We start from the raw sequence: 20,499 nt of genomic DNA, 5'->3' as shown, positions 1-20,499 counted from the left end.
CCGATGATTTTCTATCTTCTAATCCGCACATTCGTTCCAACTAGGATGCTACACCAGTCACTTTGGGCCAGGAATTTAGTGGTTATGTACAACAAGTTAAGTATGGCATCTCCAGAGTGGAAGGTACCCTGGGGCGAGTCTATGAACTTGCTATCGGCGGTACAGCGGTCGGCACAGGGCTCAACACAAGGATTGGCTTTGCTGAGAAGATGGCTGCTAAGATTGCCGAGTACACAAATCTACCATTTACGAGGTAAACACTTGTCTGAACCTCTTCCGCTTCGAAGCTTTGTACTCACAAGCACCTCACTTGCGCCTGGCTAGCCCTCTTTCGTAGGCATGCATCGTTCTTTTAGTTCGATTGCTGCTTTCAAATGCTTTGAAAAGTGCAGTGCTTAAGGCCTTCAAGAAATGGTCAAGGGGCTTCCATAAAATTTTAAATTCGGCGGCTGGTTTAAGTAGAATAACTGTGTCAACAAGGCACCTAACGGCCACTTTCTCTTGGGGTGTCTGGGGCATGCCATGTTTGAACGCCACATTTCAAAAAGATAAAAAAGGATAAGCACGTTTAGACTACTTCATGTCTTTATTGTCAAAAAGAGTTTTTGTAAAATCTTAGGCTCGAAAGAACCTGTCTTTAAGTTTTAAATTGAAAGAAAAAAGCCACCCACTTCTTTGAGTAAAGAAGCGAAGGTTTTTCATCGGTTGTCGGTAGTTATTGAAACCAGTAAATGGCTAGTGAGTAAACGTAAAACCCGTTAGCCCTGACTGGATCATCAAGGAACCATTAGAGACCATAACATTATGTAACATTTTTTAGTGTTTCTTTTAAATGGGAATGTACCCGGCCATTTGTCTCTCTGTCTGTCTGTAAAAACGACAATGATAGAGGAGGTACACCAGTAGCTTGCCGATTCAGTCAGGTATTGAGAATAAAGATAATCATCAGCTTAAGGAGATGTGATCTTGATATAACACCAAATTCTCATAACTACCCAACAAAGAAATCTATGGTATTAGTTAGGAGAATGAACGTTTTGATCGTGGGAATAAAAATGCTACACTTAACACAAAGCATATTAAAAATTATTTAGTGCCCCAAACAAGTTTGAAGCCCTTGCTGCCCATGATGCCATGGTGGAGTTACATGGAACACTGAATGTCATTGCCTGCAGTTTGATGAAGATCGCCAATGACATCAGGTTTCTCGGCTCCGGTCCTCGCTGCGGATTGGGTGAACTCTCTTTACCCGAAAACGAACCAGGAAGCAGCATTATGCCAGGTATTGCACAATTCAGCTGCATTGCATGCAGCATAAAAGTACATGCACATAGAGGTTCTGTAACGGTGGCGGCATTTGTATCTGGCAACAACTTTAATGTTTATCACTGTAGAAATCGTTAAGTAGTCTTAAAAAAGTTAAAACAATCAAAATTGGTAATGACTCAAAGTTGTTAACATCTGCGCATAGGACTAAAAGCGCCACCACTATACTAATTAATTAAGTCTTGTTTTCAGACTATTTTGTTCCTTCAGATGCAGGTGTTCTTGCCAGCTGAAAGTAGCCAGTAGTTCTTAATTTAAATTGGTATTTTCACGTTTCATGGTTTTCTTTTTCTGTTCTCAATATTGAGAGCTACACCATCGAAAGGTGACTTCAAAGGCTTGCGATATTGGAGCTTTGCGCTTCTAAGTTCAGTCGCACAGCAAACAGCGTTTGAAAGAAGGGAAAAATCAAGTTCTCCTTTTTTTGAATTTCCAAGTGACACTTGAATTTTGACAGTTGTTCATTTATTTTTGCCATGGTATGTAAAAAAGGGAGTGTGAAATGTGTAGGTAGCACAGAACTTTGTTTTGACCAATTCCACGCTTCAAAGTTCCATAGACCGTCTTCGTGCTAAAGGGACCAACAAGCCTCGCTCTGAAGCAACATGTTTTTGTATTTTGCCCATGCAAACGAGGCTAGTTGGTTTTACTAGCACAAGGACAAAGGAATAATTTGTTGGCCGCCATTTATGAATACGAGTTATACGTTGTCTAAATTAATGGCTCCGTCAGTTCCAATCCCTCTCATCCCTCCCCGGGCATTTGTTGGCCATCCTTTCACTTTTACTTCGTGTTATTTGGTTTAATTTCAAGGGAAGGTGAACCCGACCCAATGTGAGGCCATCACCATGGTTGCAGCTCAAGTCATAGGAAATCAAACCGCTGTGTCAGTGGGCGGAAGTAACGGTCACTTCGAACTGAATGTCTTCAAGCCCATGATCATCAGGAATGTTCTTCAATCAACGCGTCTTATTGGTGATGCTTGCGTCGCATTCACAGATAACTGCGTGGTCGGAATCGAAGCCAATGTGGACAGAATTAATAAGCTGCGAGATGAGTCACTTATGCTGGTGACGGCGCTCAACCCTCACATTGGATATGATAACGCTGCAAAGATTGCAAAGAAGGCGCACAAAGAAGGCACGACATTAAAGGAAGCTGCGATAAGCTTGGGGTTATTAACGGAAGAACAGTTTGCTGAGTGGGTGAAACCTGAAGACATGCTGGGGCCAAAGTGATCTCAAGGTTGTTGGACAAAGGTCGTTTTTTATTCCAGAAAAAAAAAGAACGAAAACAAACTAAAACGGTGCTTCTATTTTAGCTCAGAGAGAGTTGCAGACTAATGCGTTTTAAACGAAATTGCGCGAGTTCGAACTCAACGTTACTCTCCCCAGCTTAAGTGCACCCGGCCTTACATAACGAGGGCATTATTGACGACATCTATTGTTAGTTGATTAACCATCCAGGGCCGAGTTTTTCGAAGTATAGTTAAGAATTGTCGTGGCATTTAACGCGTGTTTGCGCTGACTTAGCTTCGACCAACCCTGGCTAGAGCTTTATTGGCTACCAAACTGAAGCGTGATTTTGTCTCAGAGGTCGGCGGATTTGAATGACAGAAGGAATGTTTGTAAACAGGTGTCTTTCTTATAGAAAGCACATTTTGTTGTCTTTAGCATGGCGAGGGAGAACATTTAATTCTTCCTTAAAGGAATTTTACATACCAAAGCAGACGACACATACTTCCCGCAAGCCCGGTTGTAGAACTAGCAATTGCCTGTTTCAAAATACGTTACGTTAGGTGTACTTCAAGCTGGACACGCAAATAAGGTGTTGGCAAAGACATACAAATAAAATTTCTGGAACGCTGGCCATCCTGAGTCGCTCAAAGTAAAACTAGATGTCTACAAAGATTAATGAAAACCAAGTCGCGGGCGCAACGAATGTGAAATTGCGTATAACGTCACTTATTAGGCGCTGACCTAGCTTGGCCGTGTAAACTGCAACATGTACGCGAATGCAAACTGCGGGTAAGCTAAAGGCAACATGAACGCGAATGCAAACTGCGGGTAAGCTAAAGGCCGCCGCACGCGCCTCGCGTGTGCGGGGAAGAATGTGTGGAGTGTGGTGAGAATTTCGCGCGAGGCCGGGATAAAATCAAACATGTTTGATTCACGATGGCCGCACACAGTGAGGAATTTGCCTAGCGAGGCTTGATTTTATCACGGCCTCGCGAGACGAATTTCTCACCAAAATTTCTCCTCACACGCGAGGCAACGGCTGAGCAAACCGCCTCGCGAGGCGTACTGCACGGTAACACATAAAATTTTAAACCTGACTTGTCGTCAGATTCGAGGTCCTTTCAGGTGGAAGTCTTCTTTTCCGCCCATCTACACCCGGTCGATTTTCTGACAGTATTAAACGTTAACTGCCATGGGTGTCATCTGAAATTGGTCCTGTTCACAATTTCTTCATCTTCATCATCTGTCCCTTCAGATAGTTCGTTATACAGCACTCTGATACTCAAGGTGCAACCTGAACAACACACTGTGTCTTGTCCATTTTCCAAATCACTCTCGGAAATCAAGTACTCTCCACTGCAACGGCACACGCTGGAGAAGGTCCGTATGTCTGCAACAAGGGAAAGAACATCTGCTAGCCTCGAGCCCCTCAATAAAGGGCGCGGCACTTCAATCGTCGACAAATACAGGGCTCTCAATTTTCAAGTACTTCCGAATTGCTCCTTCTGAACTTCGCCTTTATGTCGGTGACATTTTTTGTGAAGTACGAGTCCCTATGACAACGAACTGAGATCTTACCTAGGAATGTTTTCATTTAGGTTAGAGGAGCTGGAAAAGTTTTTAGCCTTGTTTGTGCGAACATTTTCGCCAAAAAAGCAATGACAGTCAACGTAAATTTGTGAAATTTAAGAACGCTTGCAAGCAACCATTAGTGCTGCTTTATAAGACGTTGTTTAACTCTCGTTTCTGTCGCTTTCATCAACATGGAAAATTTTTAATACGAGGTCCGTCTATAAACTTCAATGGAGCCACCTTGGATGATCGGGGAATTCAAGTCGGCAGGAGAAAGAGGCGGAACTACTTGTTTTACAGCGGGTCTCCATTTTCAAGGTTTAATTATAATTTGTAAAAATCGAATGCAAATGGTGACTAAGGTACTCGTGGTTTCGTTCTATCGAGGTAGTAGGCTCAAGGACATCATTCTTTAATCTTTACTCTGAAGACATTGTGGGATTTCCACTAAAAGCACCATTGTGCAGGCCAAATTCTCTTTGGACTTTGCTTCCAACCCTATCGCCTGTAAAAAATCCTTTAACTTACCTTCATGGTATTCCATGTCATCAAGATCTACCTCAGCGCTAACCGGCCAATCTTGGGAGAGTTTTTGTTCTAGAAGTAAAACGATCGAGTAATCAATCTTCCCACGCGCTTCGGAATTACAATTAAACGACAAAGATGGGACTACAACCTTAGCAAAACGGTTTAGAAATATTTCCAAAACCAATCTACACCTACTCATTACAAACTTTACGATTTGGTTAAGAGCGCGCTATTGAATAGGTGCATGTCTGCTCTAAGCATTTATTTGTTGAGTAATTTTTTTTTCAGTTAAGAGTGACAATAACGAATACTGAGATTACAATTTGGTGGAAACGACAGCTTTAAAATTGGAAACTCTTAATCGATTCCGTAATTGTAGTCAAACGATAAAAATCAATTAACCCTCGTGAGAAGGTGCGAATTCCAAATGAAGCATTCGCTCCTTCTTATGGCGATTAATTCTCTTGATAAAACTAAATTTTGGTGTTTCACCAGGAGTAAATTAGATAAGACTGTTCTTACGACATGAGCTCCCAGCACAGTCGCAAATGATTTTTAGAACAACGGTTTCGGCGAAAATTAGTTGTCATGTCCCTGAAAAACATGGCAGAAGCCATGTCACGCGTGACATGGCTTCTCCTGATTGTTTAGAGTGGAGGCCCTTTGTCTTCGCGCGTAAAGTCTATTAGTGATTGCGCTTGGGGCAAGAGCGCAAATTGATAGAGAAACACTCTTAACTAATTCACTCTTGTGTTTTGCTCCGCCCTACCCAAGCAAGCACCATAGTTTCCCCCGTGACCAAAAAAATTACTTCCTTTTTTTTCTTCACACCTCACTGGCAAAATTTTGAACTTCGATTTTCATCCAAACGCCGTTTACTTTAAGTGCAAGGTTTGGATTTCACGGTCCACCATAATTCACGTTCAAAATTGACCGATTGGACCTCAGAGGGCTGGATCCTGGAAAAAGTGACGTCAAAGGGTCACTAGCTTAAAAATTCAGCGTTGGAATGCAGCAAAACGCGAGTTAAAAGTCTGAAAGCCCAAAACTCCCGCGCTGCATATTAATTCTGCAGCGTACACACGCATTGCATTCCTAAACTAGTGAGCTTTTGACGTCATTTTCTCCTCGATCCAGTGACCTGTTTCTCAAAAGTCCCGAAAGTTTTCGGGCCTATTTCGGGTGCCAAAATTCCCTTAAAGCCACCCAACTTCGCAATCCTCTTAGTTTTTCTTACATTGAAAACATGTTAAAGGATCAGCTTTTCAAAATAAGTAGGTTGCAGCTTGACGACTGGCCTTTCGGGTCCGAAAACTTCTCGGGACTTTCGAGAAATAGGCCCCAGCTCTCTCAAGAACTTAAAGTTAGTAATGGTGGACCTAAATAGGAAAATTCCAATTAAAATAAACAGGTGTCTTTTTTAAATCAAGGCTTAAAACTATGGTCGCTTGCTGTTTAGTTAAACATAGTTTTGAAATCCAAAGAAAAATAAGATTTGATTTTGTAATCACAGGAGCACTTTAAGAATCCCAACTGGCCGGAGGCCAACCAGTTGGCTATTTACAAGTGCAGCTGAGAAGCTGAACCAGGGACTACCAGGAACAAATTCAACGAGTGGTTAGAACGGGTCTTGAACTGAGGAACTCCACATCTCAAGGCAAGCGTCCTAACCACTCCTGGCATGAGAGGTTGCGAAATGTTTCTGTTAATAGGTCATTATATTGCCACCTTCGACAGAAAGACGACTACTGTATTAAACATGGCATCAACTGAGCTCGTAACAAAGAGATTTCATAAAGAGATTCCCAGTCTTAGAAACAAAGAAAAGAAACCAATTGCCACCTTGTAGCCGTCTGTCACATTTCGCTCTGGAGCCTTGGTTATTGAGGAGCTTCCATGCTTGATCTACCGCTAAAAATCTTGCACAAGCTTTGTCACGATCTTTCTGGCTCAATGATTCATCGAGCTTATCAGGATGAAACTAGAAAAACAAACGAGACAAAAATAGTACCCGATTTGAAAATGCAGATCATTTTGTGATAGCAGGAAAAGGCAACAGTATTTAATTATAGAGCCGGATGCATTTGTGAGAGAACTCGCCCTTCGCCTGTGGTTGCAGGGTTTAATTCCTGGACCATACTTCATAATTATGTGAGTTTAGTACGTTGTTTCTCTGAGCAAAGAGTTCAAAATACTTGCAGGCTTTGTCATAAGAAAGAGGAAACTGTCGTCTTGTTGACCTTTTCATCCAAGGCCGCCATGTGTTTTTTTAGGGGACCTAAGAACGGGCATTGTGGTTGGTTAATTCTATCTCTTCTGCTTGCGACTCTGATAAACTCACTAGATTTTTTTGCGACAGTTATTAGAAATCACAAGAAAAATGGAAACTTCCTCAGTCTTGCAACTCTGATTCCGTCGAGCTTGCGACTAGGCATAAGATTCCATTGTTTGATTTTCACTGGGTCATAAGCGATCTTACAACTCCGCTTTATAAGTCCGAATCTGTCGCTATAGAAAAGAAGCCTTTAGGTCGACACAAAAAGAGGAGGGGACTGCTGCGTGGTCAATTTTCTTCGTGTAACACCAGAGTGCATTCGGCATAACTTCCACACCGAAGATACGCCAAGGATTTTAAAATTCCACGCCAAGTGTCTGTTAGTTAAGGGTTAGGGTTAGGGTTAGGGTACTTTTCTGTTAGTTAAGCAGCTAACCATGCCACCAGTCTCTTGCCGCAGCGCGACAACTAGATATACTTTTGAAGAGGCACTGTCTGGGAGCGCATGCGCTAGGTTTCTTAATCGAAACTTGAAAATTTCAGCCTGTACTTTTCAAGTTTGGTGAGGTGCAGCAGACAATGCGGAGGCCACTGTCACATGCAAAAATTTACACACTCCACACACAGATAGTGATTACATCTCGTCAAGAAAGCAAAGCAGTGCAGGTTAAGTACCAATATTTACAGAATCTACAATAAAGATAAACTTTTTAAAACGTGAATTCATGAAAAATTCGACGTATGGTGTTATCGAAGTGTAAGCCGTTTCCCTGTTAGAAACAAGGATCAAAGTCCATCGTTGCGGCTCATTTCTAGCTAGTAGTTGTTTAAATGTCAGAGACCACCACATCAACGTTTGAGGATTAACGTTTACTATCTTCGCTCTAAAATGTGTATTTGCATATTCTTAAGAAAACCTGCATTTAGATAAGAGGAACTGCACTGGTTCTATTTATCTTTTGTTACAAAAAAACCGCAAGCTGTGAGTAACACGGCGGAATTTTTTGTCTTCTTACCGTCTTTCGACTTCAAAGTCGTCTCTTGGAAATAAATGCAATGTCTTTCAGCTTTGAAATGGCAGGTTAACCTTAATAATATGTGTGGTATGTCGCAGAGAAAAAAATACTTATGTTTGAGTGCTTGTACCGCCGAAAATGTTTCCGGTCACACTTATTGTATTCAGCTGTAAGTGAACAGAAATGGCACAATATTTTTCGTGAGTTTTATGTTTTGAACTCCAGATCATCAATAATATATAAATATACATTTTATTACTTTTCGCAAGCCGTGTTAAGTCTATACTTAAACAGAAAGAGCAAAATATTAAAAGTCTGTTAAAATTTCTGCCTGTGAGAAATACTGGGCATGTTATCGCATGACAGTGCCCCTTTAAGACCATGTCGCTTTATGTTGGAAACACTGTGCTATGCAATACTTCGTAAAAAAAAAAAAACAAGGACAAGAACATTTCCATATTTTTTTGCTTTCATCACCCGCTGTTATACGCCAAAAATTCCGATTTGTCACGCCAGTACGCCGCAAAATTTTAAAACCGATACCGAAGATCTTCGGCGTAACCTACTCTGAAGCATCCTGGGTGTAACATCCCATTTTTGGGGAAAAAAAGTTGTTGCAGGGAAATAAAGTAATATCGTCCTCACAACTTAATTTGTTCATAAAATTTAGCAGGTTTGAATCCGTGCCGAAAACAACGGGGACAAAATCACCCCAATTTTTAATGTTGCTCTAAGTTAAGCGGACATTTCTGCAAACTGTCTCCACTACAAATTACAAATAGGCATTAACCAATAAAATGCCACACACAAATTAGAATCGAGGAACCTTTAAGGATTTCTGCGATCTTCATTTCTTAATCCGCTTGATGTGCACCAGCTTGCGAACTGTGCCTACAACAAGCGCCTTATCCGTACACAATATGGGGTCTTAAGAGTTGTCCCTGCAGAATATCACCCATGGCCAGTGTAGGCCAATACAGTCTTTGAAGTGTGAAACCGATCGTTTCATCTGACACTCGCAATCCGAGTCGATCCGGTCCGATCCGACTTTTCTACTTCCTAAATATACGTATTTCTTAGGATGCATGAACTGTTAAAAGAAATATGAAAAACGATGCCTTGTCAATGTTCATTGACCGCGTATAGGCCACAAGTGGAGAAAGGTGCAGATATTGTCATTAGAAGATAGAACTCATCTATAGCTACCTTCTATTTTAGAGTTTTTGTAAAAAGACTGAGGGCATGTCTCTAAGTCTAGAAATCTATAGCTAAAAGGTTCAAGAACCTCTAAAATCAGTACGCGATGTAGAATGCTAGAACGGAAGAGAGCTTCTAATATCTCTTACACTTCTAAAGTTCTAGAATATCTATGGTCCATGTTGCGAGTCTTTGGGGGGTTCTGAAATCTCTAAAATCTCTAAAGTTCTAGAATATCAAACGATCCCTTTGGGGCTTCTAAAATCTCTCAAAGTTCTAAAGTTCTAGAATATCTATGGTCCATGTTGCGAGTCTAAAATTTCTAAAGCTCTAGAATATGTAAGGTCTTTGAGGGGTTCTAAAATCTCTAAAATCTCTGAAGTTCTAGAATATCAAACGATCCCTTTGGGCTTCTAAAATCTCTAACAGTTCTAAAGTTCTAGAATATCCATGGTCCATGTTGTGAGTCTACAAATTCTGAAGCTCTAGAATATGTAAGGTCTCTTGGGGGTTCTAAAATCTCTAAAGTTCTAGAATATCCAACGAACTCTTTCGGGCTTCTAAAATCGCTAAAAGTTCTAAAGTTCTAAAATCAAATGATCACTTCAAATTGGCGCGTTTTCGCCACCTGAATAATTTGTTTTGTACGTTGTTGAAAACAAAAACTGAACAGAGTTTGAGTTATTTAAAAAACACCGAGGGTATGTCTCGGAAGTCTAGAAATCTATAGATAAAAATGATTCCTTTGGGGCTTCTAAAAATCCTAGAGTGTAACTTTGTTATGGGGATTCTTGGGTCAAAGTATAGTGCGGGATTACACCGACATTTGTTCAATCTGAGCAAGGTCACGGCTGCTCCTGTGATATAATTATTACGCACACGCTTAAAGAACGAACCATACACATATTCCTCCGTTCACTTTTTAGTCAAGTTTTCATGTCCATTTGTAATTCGTTTGGGAAAACGGCGGAAAGTTTTAGCTCACTTAAGGTGCTGGGCCTAATCACTGAAAAGAGCGCTTGGGCTTCATCAGGAAACGAGTGCTATATTCCTGACACGATCTCGGTAAAAAGTATAGTCAACCGAACCGTAGAATGCAAGGTAAAATCCTAATCACTGAAACGAGCGCTTAGGCTTAATCAGTAAACGAGTCCTATATTCTTCACACGATCTCGGAAAAAAGTGTAGTTAACCTAACCGTAAAATGAAAGCTAAAATTGTAAAAGAGTGCTTAGGCCTAATCACTGAAACGAGCGCTTAGGCTTAATCAGTAAACGTGTGCTATATTCATCACAGTATCTCGTAAAGGGTGTGATTAACCGAACCGTAACATGAAAGCTCAAATTTGAATGAAAGAACGAGACTAGTTAGGCTTCATCAGTAAATGAGTGCTATATTCCTCACAAGATGTCAGTAAAAAGTGTAGTTAACCGAACCGTAAAATGAAAGCTAAAATCCTAATCACAGAAACGAGCGCTTAGGCTTAATCAGAGTGCTATATTCTTCACACGATCTCGGTAAAAAGTGTAGTTAACCGAACCGTAAAATGAAAGCTAAAATTTTAAAAGAGTGCTTAGGCCTAATCACTGAAACGAGCGCTTAGGCTTAATCAGTAAACGAGTGCTATACCCGGGGGGGGGACTCCCATATGAAACAGACGGGGATGCTCGTCGTCTCGCTTAGGGGTGTAAATTTTGGATTTTGGTCTCGCTTAGGGTGTTCCGGGCAAAGCGCCAATATTTTATGCCACCAAGGTCTCGTTTAGGGTTCCGCGAAGTAACACAGAATTACGCGAAGAGAAACAAAAGCCAAATGTCCTTTTAAATTTTCTTTTTAGATAAAAGCATTCGATGATTATGCCTTTTTATCATTAAAACTCATTGCATGTCGTATTTTTGTGTTTTTAAACGGTCTCTTTTAAGGGTCAAAATTTGCTTAAGCCACGCCTAGATTGGTCTCCTTTAGGGGTTAAATTCAAAATTTCCGACGAGCATCCCCGTCTGTTTCATTTGGGAGTCCCCCCCCCCCCCCCCCCCGGGGTGCTATATTCATCACAGTATCTCGTAAAGAGTGTGATTAACCGAGCCGTAACATGAAAGCTCAAATTTGAATGAAAGAACGAGACTAGTTAGAAGAGCTAGGGATCGTTTGATATTCTTGAACTTTAGAGATTTTAGAGATTTTAGAACCCCCAAAAGACCTTACATATTGTAGAGCTTTAGAAATCTTAGACTCACAACATGGACCATGAATATTCTAGAACTGTAGAACGTTTAGAGATTTTAGAAGCCCCGAAGGGATCGTTTGATATTTCGGGGGTTCTAAAATCTCTAAAATCTCTAAAGTTCTAAAATATCAAACGATCCCTAGCTCTTCTAAATAGAACAGTTCTAGAATGCTATAGAAGTTTCTAATGTCAAGACCTGCACCTTTATGCACAAGTGAATATCTAGCCATCAAACCTTGAGTAGAAGCTTTTGATATGCTCGTTTGATTTCTTCATAGCTGGAGTTTGTTGAAACACCAAGTATGCTGTAAGGGTTTGTGAGTTCTCTCTCTTTCGTACAGTTACCACTCGCCATGTCTAGTGGCTCCGACGGGCGCTTTCGATGAAAGCATGGGTTATCATGAATTTTGAGGGTTGAACGTCGCCATCTTGAAAACCGTGATATATTTTGGGGAATAAGTACCATTGTAACAGGTCTCTTGATTGGTCATAAAAGTTCTATTAAGCCAATCAAATGTACCATACTATTCGAGAGTATGCCAAAACGGCGTGGTTACAAAGTACAAGATGGCGGTTCAACACATTAGATTCTGCAGATGTTTACAGCTATTACGCTACTCTTATCCTACTGTCGCAGTCAGTAGTTTCTTTTCGCTGACGAATGAGGTATCGTAACGATATATATATTTTTTAATTCCCGGTTAAAATGCAAACGATGGACCTCTTCATGCCATTTATGCGTGCGATAACTTATGTTAATGTCGTATGCATATCTTTTCGTATTTTGTTCTTATGGAGTGAGGCTTTATTTGGACTTTTCCTTTGTGTTCCCTCCTTTCTTTAGTATCGTTTACCATTCCTTAATTGTGGAACGGGTCGACCAATTTAAAATTTTTACTATTTTTAAATAGTGCCAGTAATTTAATTTACATTGTGGATTATCGAAGTAATAATATAAATTATTCAATTATTGCATTTATTTGTAGGTTTTGAATTATAGTCAAAGAAATTCTTCTCTTGGCATAGCTTATTGTGGTCACAGGTAGGTGTCCCGAAATCTGTAAGGAAAGGAACTTTATTTAAGTGACTAGCCATTCTAGTGCTGGAGCACTAATTGGGGACACTGTAAATTGAAATTAACAATTAACACAAGTCAAGTAAAATGTTGGTTTTTTTGAGGAGAGGAGAAACCGGAGTACCCGGAGAAAACCTCTTGGTGCAGAGTAGAGAACCAACAAACTCAACCCACATATGACGCCGAGTCTGGGAATCAAACCCTGGCCACATTGGTGGGAGATGAGTGCTCTCACCACTGCGCCATCCCTGCATGCCTGCACCCCAGCAGCACTGATTTTCTTCCTTGAAAACGTATTATGGATGAAATTAAATCTTCAGTGTTAAAGAACAAAGTTCTACAGAATTCAGAATTCTTTGATTGCACCTGACGTCGTGGCTGCCATGTTGGTGGAAAAAACAATAGCGAAAATTTGACTCTATTATTATGAAAATTTTGAGCTAGATGTTTGTATTGTTTTGGCCCCAACATGACCATCTTATCATGTGAGTGCAATTACAGGATATTTCAATTTATTCGTTAATTACGACCTGCATTCTGAGTCGTTTTGTTTCTAATGCATTTTACTGTATACCTTTTGTAGGAAAAGGAGACTTTTCCACCCACAGAATAGCTATGGTAATCTTGATATCTTGCATTTCTTTTCTACACATTAAAACAGTTACTTTAGATTTGAGTCTAACTATGAGTGTTTTGTTCCGCAGAGCATGTGTATTAGGTGTAGTAGGTAATTTTTCTCAAGGGTGCACATTATCACAACAAAAACTTGGTAGATGTTTTGATACTTATAGTCCAATCAAATGGTTTGTGACTGCTTTAAGAAAAGGTAGATAGTGTAAAGGACGCAGATATCATTATATTTTACTCTCAGTTCTGAAGCAGGTTCAGTGGCCCCCAAAATCCCATTTTATACTTAGGGGACACCAACTTACACCGCAGTCACATTTGGGCTAGAACCTTGCTTGTTTGGCCAATATTTGGTTACCTAGCACGTTCCTTGCTTGCTTGCTTAAAAAAGAGGCAGAGTTGCTGAAAACTTCACAGGATCCACAGCTCAGCTCAAGAGCGCTCTGCAGTGCTCTTGAACTATGCTAGGTAAACAATTCAAGAAAGCTCACCAGTAAGGAAGAGGATTTTAATTTGACAGCTTGATCTTTCGCAGTGAAGTTTTGATTAAAGGTGTACCGGTGAATCATTTGTACTCTAAAACGTTCAGGACGCCTTCGCCTTATGGCGCATTCAGGTCATTGCCTATTCTGTACAAGCGAGGCAAGCTACCAATTCTTAACTTATCCACTGCTGATTAATTGCGCCACCTTCTACGTCTCCATGGAAATTCGTCGAAATTTGTCAGAACATTTCTTGTAATCCTGCTCAGGCAACTGTTCCAGGAACAGTTGGACGGTTAAATGAACAAGGTTTGCCTTCCTCATCAGTAGAAACGATTAAAACTAGTCTGGGAAACAGTTCATCCATTTTCAATGAATGCGCGATTCGAACCGAAGTGCAATGTGACCACGTCGTGCTTGCTTAAAACTCTAGCCCTTGCTACTGATTTCTTGACTGCAAGCAAGCAAGCATGCTAGAGGATAGTCTTAAGCGCTAATGTGACCTCGGAGTTATTCTATTTTACTAGTTTCTAAGACTGCTTGGAAGACCCTATTCATGAATATCTTTGATCACAACCACCTCCTTGACTTTGTTATTCTTGGTGCGGAACAAAAAGATCAAGTCTTGTGGGGAAGGGGATGAGGGAGAGTGGACAGTTGCCTAGGACATTGTCTGACCTTAGATCTCCAGCCCTGATGTTTGGAATGTTGATAAGTTACGTATTCATTGTTCTGCTCAGAATTGCAACATCAAATCTTTTTCTTATATTTTAACAGGTGCCAGGCAATATACAAAACAATTTTCTCCAGTAACGTCTGATAGTGTAAGTTTTTTTCTTCCAAACTCTCAATAGTGGTATTACGGGTAGCACATTTTGTCACAACAAAAGCCTCTAATTATCAACAATTTCATATGGTTGCATATATTTCTTGTGCTTTTGCTTGCATCGCTAGTGAAAACCAGGTCTTGGGTGTCAAAACTGCTCATTCCAAGACCAGATGATCAGGGGCTGGCTGCTTGAAGCCTGGTTAGCACTATGAACCATTGATAATAATTGGTTAAGAGGTATCTAAACCTATAGGTTTCCATGGTATTTAATGCTAGTTAGTGCTAACCATAAATCCAGTAACCGGGGCCTGATTCGTAATCATTGCATTGGGAATCATTGCTGTCATTATACTTCCAGAAATGGAAGTAATTAGATTCATGTGGTTTTGATAACCCTAATACTTAACTATATTGTTAGAAACAAGCAGCAAAATGCTTAGACTTTCAGGGACACTTTGCACAAGATATCAAAATTGGATTCAGCATAAGTGTTGAAATTCCAAACTCCCAACCTCAACACTAGCAATGGTTATATGACCGTCTACCTTACTAGTGTATCTAACAGATAGTAATGCTTTTTTAAAAATAAGAATGTTGTTTTCCGGCCTAGGCTGAATTCGTAATAAATTATTCTTATCTTTCTGCCGATTTTAGGCTGAAAATATTCTTGCATTATTCTTAAATGGCGTTTCTGTTTTAGAATGTATTTGGGTATCAATTACACCTGTTCGGTGACTTGATCTGTATCGCGTTACATTGTGAACATGCTCCATCGCTTTTAGTTGCAGTCAGCTAAGTCAAGATGTCACGTCAGACGACACATCTGTGAGAAATGCATTTCTCACAGAAAGACCGTGAAAAAAATGAAAGTACACGAGTTCGTTTCAACTACGTTTAGAGAAAGAAATAATTTTACGTGGTTAAGTTAAAAACGTATAATTGTATTGTATTTAGTAGTTACAGATTTGCAACACGCAAAATTATATTATTACAGTCTTGGGTTTATTTTTAAAATATTGTTTAAATTTCGCAAATTTTAGTGTTGATATTCTTATAAAATATATCCATATCAGGGCTCGAAATTGCGACCAATACGGTCGCATTTGCGACTAAATTTTTCCCTTTGCGACTAAAATATCTGAAGAAGTCGCAAATTTGCGACTTGTTGTCACCTTCGTTCTTTCGAAACAACAGGGTTAGCAGTTGCCACTTTGCTGCTACTTTTGCTAAAATAAACAAATAAATAAATAAATGACAAAATTATTTTGTTTCTCGCTGTGAATTTTCTGTGAAGGTAGCGTAATTGTATAGTAATTTAGTTGCGATGTTACGTGCACAGCTCCATTCCTTCGATCATTCGCCATTTTCAGCAGTTTCTTTACACACAAGTACTGCGGGCTCATATTTTTCTGCTAAACCGCTGACAACACAATGCAGCGCGGCGATTTTGCGACTAAATTTGCGAAATTGCGACTAAATTTTCGTATCTTATCGCAAAATGCGACTGGATTTTTTCGTTAATTTCGAGCCCTGTCATATACAAAAAAAAAAATGTAGCATTGGTAAGCAAAGCAACAGTGCATAGAAGTGAGAAGGCAGGTTTTTTTCCTTGTGGTAGTCGAACTGTGAACTAAAGCTACAAGTCTTAGATCGAATACACTGGAGACGAAGTCTTTCTTCCCTGCGATGTTCGGAACTTTGATGGATGAGGATTAAATTCAGTTTGGCGATTATTTGGCAGAACTGTGAGGATGGGTGTAAGAAAGTATGGAAGTTGACTATAATGATTATGTTTCTAAACACTGAAACTTTATTGGCAGAACTTTGCGCAATAAGATTTATATGCGAGGGACTTAATCTAGATTTGGAATTGTTTTGAGTTTTCACTCTTAACGTCATGATATGTTGTTTCATCGAATATCTGCGCAGAGTGTTTGGCGGCAATGCAATGCATTCTGGTACATGTAAAAGCTGGTGAATGGCGCAGTGTATTCTGGGGCAAAAGCAGTGAATATGAGAATTCGTCCTACCTTCTCATCAATCCAGAATATGTTACTGCGGAGCGAGCGCAGCGAGTGAGCAGCAACAAGTTAACGATAAACAAAAAGTCACCTGTCACCCTAAAACAATAGCTCAACTGTTTCTCTGGACGGAGAGTAGAATTACATACAAGCTTACAGTGTTTTTTTCCTTATTTTCTGTGTTCGATATTTTTTTATCATAGAAGAGTGCCCTTTACTCGCTGATTAGTATCAAAGTCAAGGGAAGTGACGAAGCTGTGTTGAAATCCTACACAGAATTTATTACGATTGCAGCTGGTCATCTAAAAATTGATATCTCCGGCAGGTACTGGCAAATTCTGGCAACTAAAGATCTTAATACAGTTTGTTTGTGTGCTGTGTGGTTATCAAAGGAAGTTGGGGGTTGGTAAGAGAGAGGGAGGGATGGCTATTAACCAAGGGAGAGAACACTAATACCCCATTCACACCAACAAGACATGTTTAATTAAACTGGGTTTAACAAAATGAAAATCAGTCACAGAAAAAAGGCCCTGTTTGTATGGAGAAAAGTTGTCTTGGGTAAGAAGGTCAGCCTTTCAGCAGCGACAACTTTATCGACGGTTTATATGAGAAAAAATGACCCTTTTGCCAGATTCAAGAGCTTCCCGCCTCAGTTTTAATCATCAAGAGACTGAGAAGAGGCCGCTCGCGCATGTTCTCATTAGGCTGATTTAGCAACAGAACGGGAACGTCAGTGGCGACGTCGCGCGCAGCAAAACTACCAATGAGAATTTAGAATAGAGAAGAAAAGAGTGGAGTCTATTCTATTCTGAATTCTCATTGGTGTTTTTTCTGCGCGCGCCGTCGCCACTGACGTTCCCGTTCTGTTGCTAAGTCAGCCCATTAGCGAGCTTACGCAACAGGACGGCTGGAAGACTCAGGACGGCAGAATGGCGAAAAAATGTCGCGCGAGACTGTGCACTCTCAATCTTACGCGACTTTTTTTCGTCATTCTGCCGTCCTGAGTCTTCCAGCCGTCCTGTTGCGTAAGCTCCCTATTATCTTGCCATGACCGAGTTGACCAAAGTGTTTACATGGAAAAAAAGTTGGCCCGGCTTGAAGGCTGACCCTACCCTCGAAAGAAGGTGACCCGCCTAGCCGGGTCACCCTTTTAGCCAAGCCAACTTTTATTTTTCTTATATAAACGGTTCGCCGCGTTTTATAAGAATGTAAGAAAAGTTGGCTCGCCCAGGCTAGCTCGGGTGGGCGAGTCACCCTTCTATCCGGGACAACTTTTCTCCATATAAACGGGGCTTAAGTTTCAATACATGCTTTGATCTGCGCTACATGTAAATTTGTTGTCGACGAAAATCAGTATACATGATGAATTAAAAAGAAATCACTTCAAAACCGTGTTTAACTAAACATATGCATGTTTAAAACATGGTGAACGTTTGGTTTGAACAGGGCCTGAACCTTCATCCTTTTGGGGAAACAAAGATCTTGTGACCGTGAGATGTGGAGAGGGGTAGAAAGGTGTGATGCAAGAGAGCTAAAATGGAATCATGACTCGTGGAGTGGAAGAGAAAAACTTGATTGCACAAAAAAAAAAAAAGAATGATAGACCGGAGGGTGGGGTGTACTGACCGTGCTGACCGTGAGTGATGAAATGACAATAAAGATGCCAGTGAGAGGAATGAAATCATGTTGTAAACAAGGCAGGAAAAGCGTCACGAAAGAAAGTTAGTAAAAGGGAGGGAGATCTGTCAGTGAAAGAATTAATGGAAGGTGGGACTGATGGAGCAAGGAACTGATATAGGTACACTTGGGGGAGATTTTGACATGTTAACTGTTCAAATTTTATTTTGCATTGTACAGAATCATACTTCCTACATCGATTCAAAGGCACACGGTTTTAAAATCTCCTCACATTTACAAGAAACACAGAGCGCAGTACGAGGTTCGAACTCATGCACAAATGCTACAGGTATGTGACCCATGAAAGGATGTTATAACGTTTTACATACGAGTGCATGTGCCAGGTTTATTTCACCTCATGCAACGGAATTCCTCATCTTGATTCTACACGCGTTTGCAAACCGTGCTCCTTTCACTGGGATGAATGGTGGTCAAACTATCAGCACTCAACCAATCGGAGACATGACTGAGTTCTAGCTGACTTAATTTTGGCGTACATTTACTCACGAGAAAAAAATTGAAAAGAAGTTTATTCGCTGTTGGTACAAACCACCCCAACCAAGTCTCTCCCTCAAGTGAAGGAGTATTCTTTTAAATTGTCAATAGACCGTATTCGTATTCTCAGTATTGGACTGGAACTAGCTCGCAATGGAGGCTAATGCAGGGGAATATATTAAAATGTATTTGCATTTGAAAAGATTTCCCCGCATTAGCCTCCATTGCAAGCTAGTTCCAGTCCAATACCGAGAATACGAATATGGTCTATTTGTCCCAAGTAAAGTATTATCGTTCATTTTGGACACCGAAAGCTTGATAGGGATCATGGGAAAATGGAGACATTAAAAGAAGAAAGAAAAGCTAAAAAGAGCGAGGCTGATATAATGGTGAAGGAATATATTGAAAAAAACCAATACTTTGAATGGCACTGCCCTTTTTCATCAGGGTTTTACAAGAAATGGCTACCGTTAACGAAGACGCTACAATTTGAGTAGTGATATGGCGTGTGATTTGATACAGCACTAAAGAAAAGGATATGTTGCAATAATAATAAGGAATGTTGACTGAAATTATATAACGGTATAGTAATATAGTGTACGCAAAGCAAGAGAAGCATGTCTCATAAACGTAGTTGACACCCTTGAACCTTTTGGTATTAAAATGTTGATTTAAATTAAATGTTAAAACCATTGAAATGGTCTTAAATGAACCTTTTAATTGTTTATTCATGCTGTGGTTCCTACTGCTTATTTTAAAGGTTAAAAATGTGACAGGCGACACAGCTGACACATTTCTTGAATACATCCAGCGGAATATTCCAGAAGGAGTAAGCATGAGTGTGGAACAAACAGCTTTGGAACCTTTTCCGGAGTTTTTTGAACTCCCCGCTGAAGCAAAAGCTTTCCTTGATGAACAAAAAACACAGTCAGAGAAAAATGACATATCTGCGATTGAACAATGAGTAATAACAGTTTAAAAAAGGATGCTAGTACAGTACCTGTTTCTTTTTTGCTGCAACTTCATGCCAGTTTCCGCGGGACTGAGGTGCTTCGCGTTCGCCAAATTTCAAAATGGCGGAACTTTAGTCCCCTTTTCATGCAATTTAGCTCTCAATGCCTCTTTTTTGTGGTCAAAATTCAAGATTTCTTTGTGCCTCTTTCATTTTACCGAGAACGAGGGCTCGATGGCTCATGGGAAGCGTGAATGAAGCCAAGAAATGGCGGCTATTTTGCAGGAAGATGTATTCCTTGTGATGTGATTAAAGTCTACACCAAGCAAATAAAATGAAAGAAGCGTCTTGTGCAGTGGTAAAAGTGACCTTAATTGATGCGTAGTCATTATGAGTTAATCAACATTAGAAGTACACTCTCTAGTCATTTCGGATGTGGACGATAAACCGTAGGCCCCGTCTGAGAACCCTTCAATGGGACGTAAAAGAACCCACACACTATTCGCAAAGAGTAGGGCATGGAGTTCCCGGTGTTGTGGTTTGTCCTCTGTGAGTCTAATTGCTCGGAGATATCAGCTACGCCAAGCTACTCTAAACTCGGAGGGTACTTACAAAGATATGATGATGTTAGGTATACAGTGGGTCATTTTCCATTAACTCGGTCTTTCAAATCAAAATAATTAGGAGTTTTGTGGCCTTGCAACAGGACATACTGTTCCAATATGTAAAACGAATACTTCAATAGAAAGGTTTTGAGTTACATTTTCTGATTTATATTGAAAACTGAGTCAAAAAGAACTCAATGAAACCATTGAGATCAAGTGTTTGTTGTACTTCACTCACGTATCCAATTTGTTGTGAATTTAAAACAATACACAGTCACAACCACAACGCGTTACCCCTAACAATAAGAAAGCGAGAAAAGCTTAACAATGGTCCTTTGCAGCTGGCGGTCACGTGGT

At 40.3% G+C, this 20,499-nt stretch overlaps 3 protein-coding genes across 4 annotated transcripts in view; 2 read left to right on the top strand and 1 right to left on the bottom strand.

The window, feature by feature from the left end:
- Positions 1-3,197, top strand: part of LOC138027963 (fumarate hydratase, mitochondrial-like) — an 11,886-nt gene extending 8,689 nt beyond the window's left edge. Inside the window, exons 6-8 of the mRNA XM_068875598.1 lie at positions 45-253; positions 1,095-1,282; positions 2,140-3,197. Coding sequence (XP_068731699.1) covers positions 45-253; positions 1,095-1,282; positions 2,140-2,564 — 822 coding nt within the window. The 3' untranslated portion in view covers positions 2,565-3,197. The remainder of the gene's footprint in view (positions 1-44; positions 254-1,094; positions 1,283-2,139) is intronic.
- Positions 2,985-11,813, bottom strand: LOC138027965 (dnaJ homolog subfamily C member 24-like). The gene is made up of 4 exons (XM_068875599.1): positions 11,615-11,813; positions 6,507-6,645; positions 4,665-4,733; positions 2,985-3,954 (listed from the first exon to the last, which is right to left on the bottom strand). Exons 1-4 carry the CDS (start codon positions 11,732-11,734, stop codon positions 3,764-3,766), a joined length of 519 nt encoding a protein of 172 aa, XP_068731700.1. The 5' UTR covers positions 11,735-11,813; the 3' UTR covers positions 2,985-3,763.
- Positions 11,814-11,930: 117 nt separating this feature from the next.
- Positions 11,931-19,901, top strand: LOC138026380 (small ribosomal subunit protein uS10m-like). 2 transcript variants are annotated; one of them, XM_068873719.1, is made up of 7 exons: positions 11,931-12,045; positions 12,366-12,421; positions 13,038-13,072; positions 14,341-14,387; positions 16,620-16,738; positions 18,271-18,379; positions 19,346-19,901. In XM_068873719.1, the coding sequence occupies exons 1-7, from the start codon at positions 11,947-11,949 to the stop codon at positions 19,547-19,549; spliced, it is 669 nt and encodes a 222-aa protein (XP_068729820.1). In that variant the 5' UTR covers positions 11,931-11,946; the 3' UTR covers positions 19,550-19,901. The 2 variants fall into 2 exon arrangements, with proteins under 2 accessions (XP_068729820.1, XP_068729819.1); XM_068873718.1 differs by having other exon boundaries at positions 16,617-16,738.
- Positions 19,902-20,499: the final 598 nt, after the last annotated feature.

This window comes from Montipora capricornis, chromosome 12, assembly GCF_036669925.1.
Source record: "Montipora capricornis isolate CH-2021 chromosome 12, ASM3666992v2, whole genome shotgun sequence".
In the NCBI taxonomy this organism is placed as follows: Eukaryota; Metazoa; Cnidaria; class Anthozoa; order Scleractinia; family Acroporidae; genus Montipora; species Montipora capricornis.
The sequence above is the reverse complement of the archived record's forward strand: the minus strand, read 5'-3'. Positions and strand labels throughout refer to the sequence as shown.